Source organism: Sus scrofa, chromosome 12, assembly GCF_000003025.6.
Source record: "Sus scrofa isolate TJ Tabasco breed Duroc chromosome 12, Sscrofa11.1, whole genome shotgun sequence".
NCBI classification, from domain to species: Eukaryota; Metazoa; Chordata; class Mammalia; order Artiodactyla; family Suidae; genus Sus; species Sus scrofa.
Genome location: NC_010454.4, coordinates 44,154,222 through 44,173,634, shown reverse-complemented (window position 1 = coordinate 44,173,634; position 19,413 = coordinate 44,154,222). Strand labels below are relative to the sequence as shown.

Sequence of the window (19,413 nt, the reverse complement as noted above, 5' to 3'; positions counted from 1 at the left end):
TGCATACAGGCTGACAAGCAGTTTTCTTTCTTTCTTTATTGGAAGGACGCTGGAAAGGGGAGAAAGCTCCCGTCGGTGGGGTGTCCTCAGGCAGCTATCTGGGGCGGGGAAGGGTTGGTGCAGGGTGCGAGGAGAGGTTCAAGCTTGGAGAAAGAAGAGGGGATACTGCCTCCCACGTGGAGTGACAGCTGGTGGCTTGGGACTAGGTGACTGGAAGGCCGGGTGGGGGTGGGGGGGTGGAGAGGCAGGTGTGGGCAGGCCTGGGCTGGGAGCTTGGGAAGGCCAGGACCCAGGCAGAGGCCGGGGGCAGGGAACACGGGGCTCCGGCCCGCGCAGACCGCACCTCCTCTGTAGGTGGAGGAAGGCGGTCCCATCCAGCCGTCCTCCCCGCTCCAGGGGAGGCTGCAGCCAGAAGCAGGGCCAGGCAAGGACACGGTCTCTCCAGCCAAGCCCCAGGTCCTGGCAGCCTGGGAAGGGGGGTGACGAGCAGACCCAGGCAGCCTTTCGGCCCAGGCCTCACCCCCAGGGCGGGGCTCGTCTATGGCTGCACGTGCGTCAGCTGGATGTCGCCCCCCACCTCCAGGGAGTTGATGGTGGGCAGGTGCTTCAGGCGGTGGTAGTATTCAAATAGGTGCTGACCGTCCACGGCCACCTTGAAGCAGTGGCTTTCACAGAGGATCCACACCTGGACAGAGAGGCCCCGGCATGTGCATCCCACTTGGCCGCCCTCAACGCCGAAGGCAGGCTTGTGTCTCCCCCCCTCCTTCCTGCTGTCCTGCACCTGCACTGGAGCCACCCAGAAGGAGTCACTCTTCAGGCCCCGAGCCTCGCTGGCCATCGCTGCATTTGATGTATTCTGTTCCCCCGCCCAGAATGCCCTTCCACCTGTGCCCCCTGCTCCATGGCACTGCTTGTCCCCGAGGACCACGACTCATCCCCTTTCAGGATTCACCAGCCTTCCTGGCCTTTCCCCACCTCCTGATCCCCTTCTAGTTGAGCCAGGCGCCCCCTCAGGCCACGAGCTCCCCCCACCCCCCGCCCCCGGCCCACAGGGGTGTTCGGTGCCTGCACTCCTGCAGCAGCAGCCTCCTAACTTGTCTTTTCTACCCGACATTCTCCAGGAAGTAGTGGCAACACATCTACATCTGTTAAAATATTGTCCTCATCACGTAGCTAACACAAGCAGCACACTCACTGCGCACCGGGCTCGTGTCACAAACACAACTGCTTTTCCTTCTTTCATCTCCATGACAGCCCTATTGTTAGTAGCCCCATTTTTTAAGATAAGGAAAATGGAGGCACAGAGCAGTTAAGTCACTTGCTCAAAGTCACACAGCTATCAAAGTATATTGCTGTCTGACTTGAAACACACCAATGCTTAGTATTAAAACTCAAACTCCTGGAGTTCCTGTCATGGTACAGCGGATACGAATCTGACAAGGAACCATCAGGTTTTGGGTTCGAACCCTAGCCTCGCTCAGTGGGTTAAGGATCCGGTGTGGTTGTGAGTTGTGATGTAGGTCACAGACCTGGCTTGGAGCCAGCGTTGCTGTGGCTGTGGCGTAGGCAGGCGGCTACAGCTCCAATTTGACCCCTAGCCTGGGGACTTCCATGTACCATGGGTGCAGCACTAAAAAGACAAAAAAAAAAAAAAAAATTCAAACTCCTTTCACTGTGGCTGTGGCATAGGCTGGCAGCTGCGGCTCTGATTTGATCCCTTGCCTGGGAACTTCCATATCGAATGGGTGCAGCTATAAAAAGGAAAAAATGAAAAAAATTTCAGGAGTTCCCATTGTGGCTCAGCGGCTAACGAATCCAACTAGGAACCATGAAGTTGCGGGTTCGATCCCCGGCCTCGCTCAGTGGGTTAAGGACCTGGTGTTGCCCTGAGCTGTGGTGTAGGTCGAAGACGCAGCTCCAATTCCCCTGTTGCTGTGGCTCTGGCTGTAGACCGGTGGCCACAGCTCCAATTGGACCCCTAGCTTGGGAACCTCCATATGCCATGGAAAGCGGCCCCAGAAAAGGCAAAAAAAAAAAAAAGACAAAAAAACAAGTTCCCGTCGTGGCTCAGTGGTTACCGAATCCGACTGGGAACCATGAGGTTGTGGGTTCGATCCCTGGCCTCGCTCAGTGGGTTAAGGACCCAGCATTGCCCTGAGCTGTGATATAGGTAGCAGGAGGAACAGGGTTAAAGGATGCCTGGGCAGAAAGCTCAAAGGAGTTCCCGTCGTGGCTCAGCGGTTAACAAATCCAACTGGGAACCATGAGGTTGCGGGTTCGATCCCTGACTTCGCTCAGTGGGTGCAAGACCCAGTGTTGCCCGGAGCTACGGTGTAGGTTGCGGGAGGAAAGAGTTCCCATCGTGGCTCAGTGGTTAACGAATCCGACTGGGAACCATGAGGTTGCGGGTTCAATCCCTGCCCTTGCTCAGTGGGTTAATGATCTGGCGTTGCTCTGAGCTGTGGTGTAGGTCACAGACACAGCTCAGATCCCGAGTTGCTGTGGCTCTGGCTGTAGGCCGGTGGCCACAGCTCCGATTGGACCCTTAGCCTGGGAACCTCCATATGCCGCGGGAAACGGCCCTAGAAAAGGCAAAATAATAAGTAAATAAAAGGACAAAAAACGAATTCCCATCGTGGCGCAGTGGTTAACGAATCCAACTAGGAACCATGAGGTTGTGGGTTCGATCCCTGGCCTCGCTCAGTGGGTTAAAGACCCAGTGTTGCCCTGACTTGTGGTATAGGTAGCAGGAGGAACAGGGTTAAAGAATGCCTAGGCAGAAAGCTCAGTGGGTTAAGGACCCAGCGTTGCTCCTCAGCTGTGATGGAAGGAGGAGAACAGGATCAAAGCATGCCCGGGCAGGTAGTTCCCGTCGTGGCTCAGTGGTTAACGAATCCAACTGGGAACCATGAGGTTGAGGGTTCGATCCCTGGCCTCGCTCAAGTGGGTTAAGGACCCAGCGTTGCCCTGATGTAGGTCGAGGGAGGAAGAGGGTTAAAAAATGCCCTGGGCAAGGAGTTCCCGCTGTGGCCCAGTGGTTAACGAATCCAACTAGAAACCATGAGGGTCTATATATATGTATTCCAGAGATCCAAATCCTTAAACTGTAGGTCAGTTGTAGGAACTCAGTGCTCCAGGCCTCCAAGGCCTGGCCCCTCTCTCAGGGGAGTCCAGCTCTCCTCAGAGATAACAGGGGCTCACCTACCACCGAGCCCCCACTTATCCCGCTTGCGGAGTACCTGTTGGGATCGAACCCACAACCTCATGGTTCCTAGGCGGATTCGTTAACCACTGAGCCATGACAGGTACTCCCTCATGCTTTGACCCTGTTCTCCTCCTCCCATCACAGCTGAGGAGCAACGCTGGGTCCTTAACCCACTGAGCGAGGCCAGGGATCGAACCCGCAACCTCATGGTTCCCAGTCGGATTTGTTAACCGCTGAGCCACGACGGGAACTCCTTTGAGCTTTCTGCTCAGGCATCCTTTAACCCTGTTCCTCCTGCTACCTATATCACAGCTCAGGGCAATGCTGGGTCCTTAACCCACTGAGCGAGGCCAGGGATCGAACCCACAACCTCATGGTTCCCAGTCGGATTCATTCATTAACCCTGTTCCTCCTGCTACCTATATCACAGCTCAGGGCAACACTGGGTCTTTAACCCACTGAGCAAGGCCAGGGATCGAACCCACAACCTCATGGTTCCCAGTCGGATTCGGTAACCACTGAGCCACGACAGGCACCCCCTGCCCAGGCATGCTTTGACCCTGTTCTCCTCCTTCCATCACAGCTGAGGAGCAACGCTGGGTCCTTAACCCACTGAGCGAGGCCAGGGATCGAACCCGCAACTTCATGGTTCCCAGTCGGATTCGGTAACCACTGAGCCACGTCGGAAACGCCTTTTTGGCCCCCCTTTTTTTTTTTTTTCCTTGGCTTTTCTAGGGCCGCTTCCTGCAAGCAGCATATGGAGGTTCCCAGGCTGGTCCAATCGGAGCTATGGCCACCGGCTTACAACCAGAGCCACAGCAACATGGGATCCGAGCTGCATCTGCGACCTACACCACAGCTCAGGGTAAGGCCACGTCCTTAACCCACTGAGCAAGGCCGGGGATCGAACCCGCAACCTCATGGTTCTTAGTCAGATTCGTTAACCACTGGGCCACGACAGGAACTCCCTGGCCAGGCATTCTTTAACCCTGTTCCTTCCGCACCCAGACTGCCAACTCCGTGGGGGCAGGACCTTCACCGCCCCCCAGCCCCTGGAGTACTTCCTGCCCAGTGTGGGCCTGGATAAAACAGCTGATAAATGATGGTTGAGGGAATGAGTGAGTGAGTGAATGCCTCCTCGTGCTTGGTTCCGTCTGGCACTAACGGGCTGTGTGAGCTCAGAAAGTAACCTGCCCTTTCCGTCTCCTCATCTGTAACAGCAGCGAGTACCTGCCGCCTCCTGTGGGACAGTAGTAGTGGAATGATAATAGTAACGGGGTGGATGCGCTCTCTTCCGGGCCCAGAGCCCAGAGCCACCAGCTCCATCAAGGCGCCCCCAGCTGCCCTCCACCCGCTGCTCCTCTCCCCCGCATCACCCTCAGAGCTGCGGCATCTCACCAAGAAGCTCTGGCCTCTGGAGAAGGGCATCTTCCGGGGCAGGCCTCGCTCCTCAGGCCCCCAGGAGCTGCCGATCTGCGTGTTGCGGACCACCGCGTTCTCCTTGAAGCGGGGATTCAGGTGGAAGGCGATGTCACTCCCCGAGCGCAAGTTGATGTAGAAACTGGGGACAGGAGGCGCCTATGGACTCTCTGTGCCGAGCCGCGGGAGGGGCCAGAGTGACCTCGGGGCGCCTCTCCTCCCGGGGAGCCCTGGCTTACCTCTGAGCGCTGGGCAGGATGGTGCCCGACACCATGATGCTCTTGGAGGGGTACAGGCCGCCCGGGATGGAGGCGAAGAAAGGGATGGGCTGTGGGGGGGAGGGGTGGTCAGCCGGAGCAGCTGCCACGGCACGGGCAACTTTGTGCCGATTTCCATGCATTTGGATTCTCAACTGGGTTTGTTTTTTCTGGTTCTTAAAGTTTTATTGAAGTAGCAACTGGGTTTGTTAACTACGTCTGTATCTTTAAGAAGGATACATGATGACGGCTTTACTTGGTTCAGGAAGCGGCAAAAGAAAGCCTCCCGGCCTTCTTCAAATCAAGGGGCGTTTGCTTTCATGCAAAGAGCTTTGGCAGAACACTAAGCATGCTGGGCGGAGAAGGGAAGGCCATGCAGTAGCTCATGGTGAGGGGACAGGTTTAAAGGTGAAAGCACCTTTCAAAACGCTTCCAAGAGACTTGGAAGTTTTCACAACTGCAGTTTACTAAGGGGCGGCTTTTAATTTTGTAAGCTGTCCTCTGCCAACACCCCACCCCAAACCCTACTCGACACAAACCAGGCCTCCACCCCTCCCTGAGAAACCACTTACAAGGACTGGGTTAGGATATGCCATAGGTGGGATCATGGGATTCTGTTGAAAAGAGATCAGGGAGTTCAGTGCAGGAGTCCGTGGGTGCATGTTCACGCGCGCGCGCGCACACACACACACACACACACACACACACACACACACAGATTCTAGAGGAGGTGCTCCAGTGGGAGACAGAGGTCCAGAGGCTTCAGCCCTTGGACTCTCCCAGTCACCCTCTTTCCCCTGTCAGCCTCGGTGGGACCTCCTGCATGTTCCCGGATTCCATCGTGGTCACTGCCCCTCAACCCCTCCAGGGGCAGCCGCACTGACTCCCGGCCTCCCGTGTGTTTTGCACCAGCAAGAGGAGAAGCGACCTAAGCCGGTGATCAGCAGTGACCTCCTGGGGGCTGGTCCTCAGGATGCTGGGTCTCATATACTGATGCTGGGGCCACCGCACTTCCCTCCAGAAGGACCAGCTTTCCTGCGGGTCCTTAGGGGACTTATTTCTTGGGCCACTGGGGAACTCCAGCCTGATCCAGAATCTCCAGTGTCCTAAGGAGAGTTTTATGTCCCTGTCTCCTGAGTGGAGGGCCCAGTGCCAAATGCCCCCGTCCTCCTTGTTACACTGCTCTCTTCCTGACTCTGGGCCTAGCAAATTCAGCCCTTGGTAAGGGTGCACAGGGTGGGGCTGTGAGCTGACCGGAGAATTTGGACTTACAGGGAACATCTGTCCAGGGGTGCTCTGCACAGTGTGGATGACAGTTTGAGTCTGGAAGAAAGAAACCCCATTTTAACCACCTCTCACCAGTGCAAAGACTACCACCTGCCACCAGAGGGCACCACTGAACACATCCTCTGATACCAAGTCGTCATCTTGAGCTTATAACTGGTCCCATTGCCCTGGCCAGACGCCCCCCAGAATTGGCAGGTAGAGGGGTTTCTTCCCTCAAGTGGATGAGGTAGGGACAGGGTTTCTTCTGTAGAAAAAAATGTGGCTGCATTTGTGGCCTGTGGCCCATCTTTCTTCTCAGGGGCATCTCTTTTAGCATTGCCTCACTTCACAGAAGGAGGAAGAGAACGTGGGGTCTCGGGGTCCTGTGGCTGCCCGCAGAATGGCAGGGGGCTTCAGCCCACCAGTGGCAATCTGTTTCCCAGTTCCCCGGGGCCAGGTGACCCCTCCCCGCACCCCGAATGCCCTCCCACCATCGCCACTGTGGCCGGGCAGCCGGCCAAGGGCTCTGGCCTCGCTGCCCCACCTCCAATGGTGAGGGCTCGAGGCCTGGCCCTGCCTCTTCCTTTTATGCCCCAGGAAGAACCAACGTGAAGAGGTTCCGGAAGAGAGAGTGGGAGACTTACAATGGGAGCCGAGTTGGCCGGCCAGCGACCTGGAGGCTGGAGGGGATGAGAAATCAAAACGGTGGTTAACGTTGGTGCCACACGAGGGGGAGCTCATGACAGAAACTGTGATAAGAAATGCTTCCTTCCTGCTGCCAAACAAGCTTTCCTGAGCCTCTCACCCACCATCGCGTGGGTTACGAAACAGGGTTGGGAAGGGGTTGGGGAGGGGGGGCTCCCTCCGCACCGGCTCCTCCAGGACAAGAGGACGGACCGTGGAGCTTCCTGTAGCTCCTAGAGGTGCAGCCTTCCTCCCCGGGCCGTGTTTCACCCATAAGGTGGAAACTAACTTTTGCTGAAGGCTCTGGTGAGCCAGGTTTTGGCTTCCAGGCTTTACAGTGAGGAAGGCATCCTACCTCCCGTTCGCCTGATGAGGCAACAACCAGATTCAGAAAGATGAGGCCACTTGCCCAAGCTCACCCAGGCAGCAAGTGGTAAAACCCCAAATGGTACCCAGTTCCGGCTGATGGTACCCACCATACCTGGTCCTCCCCTGGCCCTGCAAAGGCTCCCTAGAGCTCCAGCAGTCCTGCATCTGCCTGGCAGGAGGCAGGTGCCCCAGCTGCATCGCGATGGGCTCAGGGAGGCTGGGTAGCTAACAGTCCTCCTGCAATGCCCACGCACGTGTGGCCCAAGAAAGGGCCAGACCTGCTCCCCTTCCTGTGCTGGATCCTGCCTTCACCCAGCAGGCCGTTCGCCTTGCAAACCACATTCCACATTCAGTAATCGAGTCCCTACTGTGTGCCAGGCACTGTGCAAAATGCTTACACATATCATGCTTACACATGATACATGAATGAACCAGCCACAGTCCCAGGCCCCGCGGGGCCTGTGGGTGTAGGGGACGAGGGAGGGGAGTGACGGGGAGACACACGTAAGCACAATGACAGCACGGCATGGTGATCAGCGTAGCACAGACATGTCCCAAGTCCGTGGGGACGTGGGAGCCATGTGGTGATCTGCCAGTCAGGGACAATGGTCCTGGGGGAGTGACGTCTAAGCAGAGCATTGGAGGGTGGTTAGGGCTTGGCTGGCAGTGGGTAGCAAAGGGTGCTTTCAGCACTAAGACAGCATGGACAAAAAAGCCCAGGGCCCCACGAAGCCCCAAGTGAGCAGTGGAGGCTGCGTGAGCTTCAGGGGTGAAGGCCGAGGCTGGGGCAAGCTTGGGGAGGACTCTGCAGGACCTGCTGGGGCATCTGGCCTTTATCCAGAAGGACGAGGGCCCTTAGGGCTTTGGAGCAGGGGGAGAATGTGATCGGATTTGTGTCCAGGAAGGTGGCGGTGTGGGGGGGGGGACTGGACCGCGGTCAGGGCCTGAGGGGGCAGAGGGGACCAAGGCGGTGGTTTTGGGAAGAGGGGCGCTGATGCCCTGGAGAAATAACGAGGGGAAGGAAGGGCAAAGGACCAGGCCCAGGTCCCCAGCTCTGGGCCGGGGCGCAGGTGGAGACGGGGAACTGTGGGTGAGTGTAACGGGGCCTGGAGCCCCTGGCTGGCCTGCTGACTGCACCCGCCTCTCGGCCCCTCTGTCCTTCCTGCGGACGGCTCAGCCTCCCCAGGCCTCCAGGGAACTCACTTTCGGTTTGCGCCCTTTGTGCCTGGGCGGGAAACAGGCAGGCTGGGAGAACTGCACCGTGGAGAAGGTGGGCTGGATGGGAGCTGCGTGGGTGTTCTGTTAAAAACAAAAGGCGCCACGGGGTGAAGAGAAGTATTAGTGAAGCCGAGGAAGAGTGGAAAGGCAGAGAGCAGGCAAGAGGGGGAGAGCCAGGCAGGCAGGGCAGCAAGGGGGTGGGGGCGTGGGAAAGCTGGCCAGCTCGCTCTCCGTCTCTGCCTCCATCCCTACATCCTCTCTGTCTCCCTCTCCATCTCCCTCCCTATTTCATTTCCATCTCGCTCTCCATCTCCCTCCCCATCTTCATTCTGTCTCTGTCCCCGTCTCTGTCTCTGTCTCCTTCCATCTCCATCCCTCTCTCTCTCCAGCTCCCTCTCTGTCTGCGTCTCTGTCTGCAGCTCCATCCTCGTCTCCATCCCTCTGCCCGGCTCCATCTCCTCCTTCATTTCTCTCTCCCTTTCCTCTTTATCTCCTCCTCGGGGGAGGGTCAGGGAGGGAATATGAGCATCAAAAAGAAAGGACCTCATGTTTGTTAAGGGCCTGCTGTGTGCCTCTCCCGTCTCGGGGCACACCCTCAAATACTCAAGCGACAAAAGCTACTAACCAGCGGCCTGGGGCCCTGCAGAATATGGGTGCCGTGTACCCCAATCTTCCCAATTTTCCCCAAAAGCCAGACATCCAGACTTCCCTGTGTTATTGTCTGACTTTTTTTTTTTTTTTTTAAACTGTGGCCAAATACGCCTCATGTAAAACGGAGCACCTTAACTCGTTTTAAGTGTGTACACTTCAGTGGCGTTAAGTCCGCTCACATTGTTGTGCATCCATGGCCACCATCCAGCTGCAGAGCTTTTTCATCTTGCAGATCTCCTGACCTTTTAGAGGTAACACATTCAAAAACTTTAAATCACAGAGAGTCAAATAAACCTGCGTGTGGCCCGAGAAGGCCTGTTTTGTGACCTCTGATGGGTAGCATCAAACTCACACAACTCACACAGCTGGGGGGCAGCTGTGACCCCCCTTCTTCCACAGGAGAGGAAACTGAGTCTGCGAGAGGCTATGTCGCCGAAGCCCCCAGCCAATAAGAATGGCAGAGCTCGAGATGGGACCTGGATTCGGTTTGATTCCCAAACCTCGGTTCCTTCTGGAACCCGAGGCCTCCTAATCAGGGTGGAAATAGACTGACAGGCCTGAAAATCCTGGAGACTGAGGCAGGCCTTCCAGACAGAGACAGCAACTTGGAAAGACAGGATGGGACAGGGGAGCCGGAGGTGTGTCCCCAGAGTCACCTGGAAAGGCGGTTGGCTGGCACCATTAGGCCCACCTGGCAGGGCCCGGGCACAGTGGACTGGGCCCTGCACCCAGCCCCTGGGACAGGCTCCAGGGGGACCGTCTGACCTGGAAGCTGATGTAGGACAGCTGGACGATGCCTGTCACGGAGATGGTGTCCACCCGGTGGAAGGGCACGCGGTGTGTGTACTGCACAAAGAGCCTCCCGTTCACTGTCACCTGCCGAGACGAATGCAGATGTCAGGAAGTGTCCCCAGCCAGGTGGGGAGCACACCCCAGCCTCTGGGTCTCTTGCTTCTAAAAGCTCAGACATGTGACCAAAGTGCGTCCAAACACAATCCCTTCCTGGCTCTAGCTGTTGGCTTTTTAATTCTTATGGTTGCTGGTTGATTGCGGCAGGTTTGTCTTTCTACACTTAGCTCACCTGGGGTGTTCAGGGGAACAGAGGCGAGGCGATGTCAGGTGGCATCTTGAAGGGCTGGGAACACAGAGAAACACAAAGATGTGCTCCCCCCTCCCCCCCATGCCCAGGGACACTGCTCTGCCTGCAAAAGGGACGTGCTCTCCCTGCAAAACTAGGCCATGAGGGAGTTGCTGTCGTGGTGCAGGGGAGCCATGAGGACACAGGTTCGATCCCTGGCTTCAATCAGTGGGTTAAGGATCTGGTGTTGCCATGAGCTGTGGTGTAGGCCACAGACGTGGCTCGGATCCTGTGTTGCTATGGCTGTAGCTCTGATTCAACCCCTAGCCTGGGAACTTTCATACACCGAGGGTACGGCCCTAAAAAGACAAAAGACCAACCAACCAACAAACAAAAGGAACTAACTAAGCCATGAGTAAAACCTGGAGAAAGCTTACAACAATGTCACCGAAAAGCAAATGTCATCAGGGACCTGAAGTGGAAGAAGGGCTACAGCAGAGGGATGGAAATAACTTGAATCTTAAGGACCCAGGAGGCCAGAAAGCACCAGGTGACTTATCTAGAGCTTATTTCCAGAGTAAAAGGAGCAACAGGAAAAAAAAAAAAAAAAAAAAAAAGGGAGTTCCCATTGTGGCTCAGGAGGTTAAGAACCCAACTTGGATCCATGAGGATGCAGGTCCATCCCTGGCCTCATTCAGTGGATGAAGGATCCAGCCTGACCAAAAGCTGTGGTGTAGGTCACAGACTCAGCTCTGATTCAACCCCAAGCCTAGGAACTTCCATGTGCTGCAGGTGCGGCCCTAAAAAAGACAAAACAAAAAGAAGCAACAGGGGCACTTGTAGATGCAGGTGAAGGTGTGTAAGGAGACTGCAGCCCAGCATAAGCCTCTTATTTGTACAAAGGTGCTGCTCATGTGACTCTTTAAAGGCCTGGTCAGGCTGAGGGTCAGGCAGCCTAACAGAAGAGAGTTCCCGCTCACTCACCTGGAACTGCGAGCTCTGGACCAGGAAGCTGAGCTCAAATGGATGTCCGCGCTGGAAGGGCATTTGCATCTTCCTCTCCTCAGGCCCCCAGATTCCATTCTGCTTCGTGTTGCAGACCACGTAGCCGCCCTCTTCGAACCGAGGGTTGAAGTGGAAGGCAATGTCATTGTCCCTGTGGCCGGTCTGCAAGTTCACAGTAAACCTAGGCCGAGCGAAATGAGACAGTGCTCCGTGACCTGGTTCACTGCCAAGGGCGGGAAGAGGAGGGCACTTTGACTGACATCCCTCCGGGAACCTGCGGACAGCCTGCATGGCTGCTGTGTCCCCAGCCTTCATTGCCCTCCGTTTTGTTCACCTCTTTTGCACATAGTGTGATTCTGTGCAATTCCCCCATTTGCCCTTACTGTGGATGTTCTAAAAATAAGCTGAGGACTTCCTGTTGCGGCTCAGCGGAAATGAATCTGAATAGTGTCATGAGGTCGCAGGTTTGATCCCTGGCCTCGCTCAGTGGGCTAAGGATCCGGCGTTGCTGTGAGCTGGGGTGTAGGTTTCGGACACAGCTCAGATCTGGTGTTGCTGTGGCTGTGACATAGGCCGGCAGCTACAGCTCCAATTCGACCTCTAGCCTGGGAACCTCCATATGCTGTGGGTGTGGCCCTAAAAAATTTTTTTTAAATAAAAAATAAAATAAAAATAAGTTGAAAATGGGTAAAGAAATTTTTACCCAGGATGGAAGTTAAGAAAGGTGCCTAGAAGCGAAAGCCACTCACACCAGTTGGATGCTCGTTAGAGGCCAGCTCCCGTCTGCTCAACTGGGAAAGCAGAGGACAAATGGACAGAGCCCGTATCATTGATGAAGGGACACCTACAGAGACGGGGTCTAAAGGAGAGTATGATGGAATAAACCGCAGCTCTCGGGCCTGGGGACCTCATTGTGTGCGTCTGTCCCTTGGTGCAGATCGGCGTGTGTCCCCCTGCCCTGTGTGCCCCTAGCTCTGCACTGTTTGTCACTTGCGATGACCTGGGACCATGCTGCCCTCAAGCTGCCTCGCCCGGGAAGGGGGTGACTGCCTTCCCTGTGGGTGATTAAGGAGGCGGCGTTCAGGAAGCCTCCTTGCAAGTTAACATGTGTCCCCAGCTCTTCCAGGAGGAAGCCGCTCACCATCCCAGCTTCCTGGGGGCACAGCCGTGACTCCAAGGTGAGCCCTTGAAAGAAGCTTCCAAGGAGCCTGGCTCACAAAGGGGGCACAGGAAATGTTGGTTCTGCCTTTTCTCAGACACAGCCACCACGCTCCAGGCTGAGGTTCTCCAGCGAGGCATCTGTCTCCTCCCGCCTTCCCTGAACCGGGCACGCAAGGGATTCGCAGCCTGCTTGTCAGGGTCCCCCTAGTCTCCCCAGCGAACCGACAGCGGTCAGGCAGGTGGCCCGCTCCCACATCTTCTGTGTTCCCCACAGAGCCTGGCACGGCACCCCTGCCGCCGGCCCTCAATGGACAATCAATCTGTAAAATTCGTGCAGAGCCCGTTTGCTTTCTCCATTGAGGGGTCGGTTCTGGGTGCTGTCCGCAATACCCAGCCACTCTGTGAGCCCCGAGGCCAGCCGCCCTCCCCCTGGGAGGACCAAAAGGAAGGGAAGCTCCAAGGGACTCTGGAGCCGGAATATTTAAGTCCTTACACCTAATTCTTTTTCCCTTTCTGGCCGTGCCCGGGCCAGGGATCGAACCTGCGCCACAACAGTGACAACACTGGATTCTTAACATGCTGAGCCACCAAGGAGCTCCAGTCCCTCGTCCCCTTAAAGTGGAGAATATTGTTTCTGAAGTCGCACTGGCTGGAGTTTTCCCTTTGTTGTCCCAGCTTCATTCCTGTGGCTCTTTGAAAATTTCTGCCCCGGGAAGGGAGAGAACACAAGGTCCCACAGGGAGGGACCCTCACAGGTGGGAACAGGCTCTGTTAGACAGGCTGGGAGGAGAAAGCCCTCCCGTGCTGGGAGGGAGGGTAGGCAGAGGAGGGGGAGAGGAAAAATCGATGGAAGTTCAGAGTCAAGGTCCCGGACTCCCCTGCTGGCTGGGTTTGGGGGGACCTGGGCACCTCCCTTCCCTCAGAGCCCCTGGGGGCAAGGGCTCTCAAAGTCCCATGGTCAGCGTGGCCGCATCCACCCAGCTGGGGAGGAATGGTGGAGGAGGACATCTAGAATCTAGAATCTGAGCCAGGGCTGGCCTGCGAGGGGGCCGAAGGGACCCAGAAGGTCCCAGGCCCCATGCAAGGTGATGAGAGGACAGCTGGGGGCAGAAGACGGCAGGGATGGAGACAAAGAGGCTTCTGAGGGAGGGGCACGTGTCCAGAGGGGGACACCGTGGGCACTGGGGACCTCAGCCTGCAGCCCGCATGGGCCCCACCCACACCGGCCACGAGGCCCCGGCCTCCTTGCCACCCAGACCCAGCAGACATCAGCCAGGGCTGCGCCAGCATCCAAGGACCCCCAGCCTCTGAGAAGATGTGCAGGCCCTTCCCCGTTCCCAGACTGCCCACCTTGGGGAGGAGGAAGGATGGGAAATGGCCCTAAGATATTTATATTTTGAACCGACTTAATATTTTCCAGAAAGGACCTTGAAACTAAAAGAGACCAAAGTACGCTGGATGACACATTTAAGTATTTCCACATCAGCCGAAATGGGGGTTCTGAAGCCGACGAGGGCAGCTCTAGGAAATCAAGGAAGTTGATATTTTTGCAACTATGGGCCAAGTTCAGTCCTAGAGCTGCTGCCTCTGGGCCGGCCCTCTTCCCTCCACTGACCGTAAGCTCCCGTTATCCCCCTGTCTTTGAAGAGCCCAGTTAATGGTACCCTGGATGCTACTGGCAGATGGCAGGGTTGCGGTGCATCACTGGCAGGGACGCGGCCCTTCTCTTCCCCTGAACCAGGCACGGGCAGTTGGGAGGACGCTGGTGGACCAGCCTGAGCTGACAGCAGCGTGGTTCGCTCAGGGCCAAGGCTGGAGAGAGACAGCGCTTCCAGGTACCTGCTTCCACTGGACATGAGAACGGTCCCATTGATGGTGATCTGAAGTCCGTCCTGGAGGCCCCCTTGGATCATCCCTGTGAAGGGGACCATCTGCAGGGAGGAGACGGTGGTTAGTGGGCCTGCCTCCTCTGCAGTCCCTTCGGTACGTGGGGGCGGCTGGGCTGGGTGCCGAGCACCGGGTGAGGGGCTGGGTGAGGCCGTGAACAGGACCGATGGAAGCTCAGCCCCGTGACCCTCCCAGGCCTGGAGCTAGGATGTTACAGACATTCTGGGGCTGTGGGGAGGAGACCCCAGGTGCTGAGAGGATGTGACAGGGACAGAGGGACAGTTCCCAAGAGGAAGAAGTGGCATATACACAGCCCTGAGGTGGGAACGAACCAGGGGAGGAAGGGGGGCTACTGGCCCCCATGCTAAGCTCCCAGCAAAGCCCCCAGGGTCCTGGCTGGGGACTCAGGAGGCCCAAGGACCAAAGAGACCCACTGGCCTGTAATCAAGAATAAACCTGCTCACCTGAGCAGACCAAGAAGCAGGCCTCCGCCCCCTCCTGCCCACCTCACCCAGAGAGCAATGGTGACCATGACCTTCGCCCTCCCACCCCCTCAGCTAGCGCCTCCTCCAGGTGCTCTTTGCAGCCACGGGGCTGCCTCCTCTTTTACTCCTGCTCCTGGGCTCCCGTTCCCTCCCCCAGGCCCTTGGCAGCCTCCTGAGTCTTCATGGGGCCTCTCCACCCCTCCTTGGCCTCATTGCCTTGTCAGGCCTAGGAGGGGACAGGGACAAAGTGACAGCCTCTTCCCAGGCCTCTTTAAAGGATCCGGATTATGGAAGTTCCTGCTGTGGCGCAGCGGGATAGGTGCTATCTCTGGAGCACCGGGACGCAGGTCCAATCCCCAATGCAGCACAGTGGGTTAAGGATCAGGCGCAGGTTGCAACTACAGCTCGGATCTGATCCCTGGCCCGAGAACTCCATATGCCACAGGGTGCCTCCCCCCTCCCAAATAGTATCCATGGTCATGGTTAAGGATGCTTTATTTTAGAGCCAGGCACAGTCCAGATTTGAATCCACTCATTACCTGAGTGGTCTCGGGAAACTTATTTAATCTCTCTTTGCCTCAGCTGTAAAATAGGGATAAATCCCACCTTCTGGATGAGATTGATGATTGAATGAGAAAAGGTCTATAGAAGACACCTGCATGTAGTAGGTTGTCTCTCTACCACTCTCTGCTTCTACCTTGGTCTCTCTGAGCATAAATCCCAAATTGGTTATGTCTCAGCATGGAAAACTTACTTCCAGAAGGCCTGTTATCTAATGTGGTTCGACAGCCTGCCTTAAACACTGTTCTATCTCCGAGTCAATGTTCACGTTTTTCCAATTGTTGGAGTCTTTTCTACTTTCTCCCTTAAATCAATTCCTTAAAATTTAAATGCTTATAGGAGCCAGGCAGGTGATACATATGTATGAGATGGCCAGGTAGGGGCAATAGGGAGGAGTGGGAACTGTGGCAAAGTGACATTATCTTCCTCACCTAAAGAGGCAAAGTCCACTCAGCTAAAGCTAGTGATTACCATCCAAGCTCAGTGTTGGCACAGCTTCCGAGTTTTCAGAAGACAGAAATCTGGATTTTTTTATCTGTAAAACTTCCTAATTTGGGGGGAGGTGGTGGTGGACAAACTAAAAAGAATTATAGAAGAGTTCCTCTATTATAGAAGCAAATAATGAAATATTTCCAATGAAATGACGTATGTGGAATTGCTCCAAAATAACCCAAGCATGGAAAGGGAAGTAGGGCCAGAAAAATGAATAGCGTTGCCAGCCTGGCGACATTCTTGTGTGGATTAGGTCAAGTAAGTTACCCTGAGTAGGAAAGCCCTTGGCAGGAAGGCCTCGCTAATGGTAGCTATTTGCATCAGGATGAATTAATCCCTCTGCTGGGTCAGAAGTTGCTCTCAGCACCTGGCCATGCCTGGAGGCTGAGGAATTTTTTCCCCTTCTTCCTATCCAACCGGAAAACAGAGCCAGGCCCTACAGGCCAGAGGGTGGGCAGTCCCCTTCTGGAGGCCCCGTCACAGAGGCCACACAGGCACAGCCGGCAAAGGGGGCTCTTCCAGCAGAGGCAGCTTTTAGCCAAAGGGCAGTGATGCCCTTCTGGTGGCCAACCTTCCCATTCTGTGTTATCTCATTAGTCTCACAACAGCCCGGGTCATTCTTAGTGCCATGTTTACAGATGAGGAAACAGGCACAGAAAGGTTGGGTAACTTGCCCAAAGCTACACAGCAGGGCCGTGGTAGAGCTGGGTTTGAACCACAGCACCCACCCACAATTTTAACCACATGGGTTACTTCTCAGGATGAGGCCCAGAACATCCTTGCTCCGGGGTGACCAAGGGCTCCCCTGGACCAACCAGCCATCAGGATCAACCCTGTCCTGACTGTGGCTCCAGCTGCCCTCTCCGGGGCTGAGCCGATGAGGCTGGCGAGGCATGGGCGGGGAATGGGGGAGGCACCGGGGGCAGGTCCTCGTGGTGTCTGCTCCTCAGCAGAATGGCTGCTCGTGACCTTCCTGCCACACTTTGGAGGAAGCACGGTTCCGGGTACTGGAGGTCAAGAGGTGACCCTGGAGAGGGCGGCCATGTGGGGTGGATGGGTCCCCCATCTAATGGAGAAGGAGCCTGAGGTGACATGTTCTGACCTCGAGACCACGGTGGAGGCACCAACAGGCCCAGCTGGGGCCCCTGCAGAGGTGGGCTTGAGTGTGGCGCCCCAGCAGCACGGGCCCTCCAGCACCTGCTGTCCCCACCCTCACCTGGGAAGGGCTCCGTCAGCCCAGGCTCTGCAGGGCCTCTGGGGAAGCCCTTGCTGGGAGCTGGGAGAGGATCCTACAGCAGGATGGGGGGCAGGGACCAGGATACGGAAACCTGGGCGGGGGGCTGCGTGCCGCCGCCTCCCCAGTGCTCTCCGTGGGCCCCTCCCTCTTCTGGGGGGCAGGGTGGGAATCAAGGCACCTCCCTTCTTGGCCATGTCTTCTGGGGACACTTGGCAAGTGGCCTCAGCCTCCCTGAGTCTCAGTTCGGTATATGGCGTGGGGATGATAAAGTTCTCAGGGTTCAAACGCGTCTTCCCTGACGGGGCCTCCACACAGGCGGTGAAAAGGCGCAGAGGCGGCCCTTTGCACCCCACACACCAGGGACAGCCCGGCTCCCCGCTTACTCCTGAGATGGTCCCTCTGGAGACACCCTTGACCTGCTCCTGCCTAGTGGACTCACTCCTTGGGGAGCAGACACCTCCCCCAGGAGGCCCTCCCTGCTGCCCCCAGGCTCCTAAGGATGCTACAGGCTTCTAGCATCCACAGGGGGCCTGACGGGGTTCAAGCTCTCTCTAAGCACTCCCCACTTAAACCTTACCCCAGCCTGGGCGATGGCTCAAGGAGCATCCCCCCCCGCCCCCCGAGGAAACAGGCCTAGAGAGGTAAGGTAACTTCTTTGAGGTGACTCAGCTAATTAATGGCTGAGCCCAGGGAGTAAGTGCCCCCAGCTGCCATGCTGGGTTGTTGTCCTCCCCAGAAGCTCCGTTTACCTCTTCTTTCATACAAACACACCATCACTCTTTGTTGTTGGTGGTGGTTTTTTAGGGCTGCCCCTGTGGCATATGGAAGTTCCCAGGCTAGGGGCCCAATCCGAGCTGCAGCTGCCAGCCTACACCACAGCCACAGCAACGCCAGATCTGGACCTACCCGCAGCTTGCAGCAACGCTGAAGCCTTAACCAACTGAGCGAGGCCATGGATCCAACCCGCATCCTCATGAAAACCAGTTGGGTTCTTAACCCCCTGAGCCGCAGTGGGAACTCCACACATCATTGCTCTTGTAGTGACTACTTATGCCCTTCTCCCCACCACCCAAAGCACAAAGAACGGCGCAGGTGTTCTACGGAGGGGGCTCAGGAACCGCTGGGATTCACACATCCTCATGATGCTGGCTCGCCCCCTCCAGCCCTGACAGGTGCTGGGGAGACAGGCGTGGGGCAGATGTTGTGTCAGGGTCGCCCCATCTGGCACTTCTGCCCTTCTTGTGCCCTTTGCGATGCCTCTTCCACCCTCCACCGCCTGCAAGAGCTCTTTCCTCAGAGACCCAGCGCTGACCTCCCCCCACTGAGGCCCCCTGCAGCCCCGGAACTCACCGGGTTCATGTAGGGAGCCTGGGCGCCGCTGAAGGCCATCGCTCCACCGCCTCTGTGACCACTGCCTGCCGCTCTGCACGCCCCGGCCTCTGCACCGGGGAGGAGTTAACAGAGAAATAGAAAGCAAAGCCACTTGGCAGTCAGTCAATGGGGAGGAGCCAGGAGCAGGAGGAAGTGGGTTTAGGGAGAAAGGTAGGGTGCTTAGGATGAGGGCGGAGGGTGGCTCTGGGGAGGGACGTGGGTGCTCCTCCCCCAGTGCCCTTTCTCTCCACTGACCTGTGGCTCCCCCCGGAGACCAGATAGTTCCTAGAGGTTCAGGTAGGGCGCCTACAGAGATCCCAGCACACGGACACCGCAGCAAGCTCCTAGGCCCCACCGTCCAAGAGGGTTCTCCTGAGCTTGGCCAGAAGTGACTAGAAAACAGCAGGGCCACTTGGCAGGGCCCATAGGGCCGGGCTCTGCCTGTGTGTGGAGTGGTGGTAGTGCTGTGAAGGCCTGGTGGTACCCATTTTCTGCACAGGGAAACTCAGGCTCAGAGAGTTGAAGGGTCATGCCTGAGGTCACACACACACATAGAGCTCACTAGTGGCAGCCCAAGCCATATGAGGCTACTTAGGGTCTGAAAAAGGTTTAAAAGTCATCCCCTTTAAAATTCTGTTCCTCAGAATTCCCGCTGTGGCTCAGAGGTAAAGAACCCTACTTAGGAGTTCCCGTCGTGGCGCAGTGGTTAACGAATCCGACTAGGAACCATGAGGTTGTGGGTTCGATCCCTGCCCTTGCTCAGTGGGTTAACGATCCGGCGTTGCCGTGAGCTGTGGTGTAGGTTGCAGACGTGGCTCGGATCCTGCGTTGCTGTGGCTCTGGCGTAGGCTGGTGGCTACAGCTCCGATTGGACCCCTAGCCTGGGAACCTCCATATGCAGCGGGAGCGGCCCAAGAAATAGCAACAACAACAACAAAAGACAATAAAGACAAAAGACAAAAAAAAAAGAACCCTACTTAATATCTGTGAGGACGTGGGTTCGATCCCTGGCCTTGCCAAGTGGGTTAAGTATCTGGGATTGCCATGACCTGCGGTGTAGGTCATGG

The 19,413-nt window shown here is 56.5% G+C and overlaps 1 protein-coding gene across 6 annotated transcripts; it reads right to left on the bottom strand.

The window, feature by feature from the left end:
- Window positions 1–18,556, bottom strand: LGALS9 (galectin 9). Of its 6 annotated transcripts, NM_213932.2 has the most exons (11): window positions 18,326–18,445; window positions 14,153–14,244; window positions 11,132–11,333; window positions 9,835–9,945; window positions 8,404–8,499; window positions 6,792–6,827; window positions 6,154–6,204; window positions 5,454–5,495; window positions 4,864–4,952; window positions 4,604–4,766; window positions 1–685 (listed from the first exon to the last, which is right to left on the bottom strand). In NM_213932.2, exons 1-11 carry the CDS (start codon window positions 18,362–18,364, stop codon window positions 539–541), a joined length of 1,068 nt encoding a protein of 355 aa, NP_999097.2. In that variant the 5' UTR covers window positions 18,365–18,445; the 3' UTR covers window positions 1–538. The 6 variants fall into 6 exon arrangements, with proteins under 6 accessions (NP_999097.2, NP_001335897.1, NP_001335898.1 ...); NM_001348968.1 differs by lacking the exon at window positions 6,792–6,827; NM_001348969.1 differs by lacking the exon at window positions 8,404–8,499.

What these genes read in the sequence shown, in the direction of transcription:
- LGALS9 (NM_213932.2), bottom strand. Translation starts at nt 18,364, where the DNA reads ATGGCCTTCAGCGGCGCCCAGGCTCCCTACATGAACCCG. An exon ending in TCCAGAGCTCGCAGTTCCAG is followed by an intron (nt 9,946 to 11,131) that starts GTGAGTGAGCGG and finishes TCGTCTCGGCAG; the next exon opens with GTGACAGTGAACGGGAGGCT. An exon ending in CATATCCTAACCCAGTCCTT is followed by an intron (nt 4,953 to 5,453) that starts GTAAGTGGTTTC and finishes TCCCCCCCACAG; the next exon opens with CCCATCCCTTTCTTCGCCTC.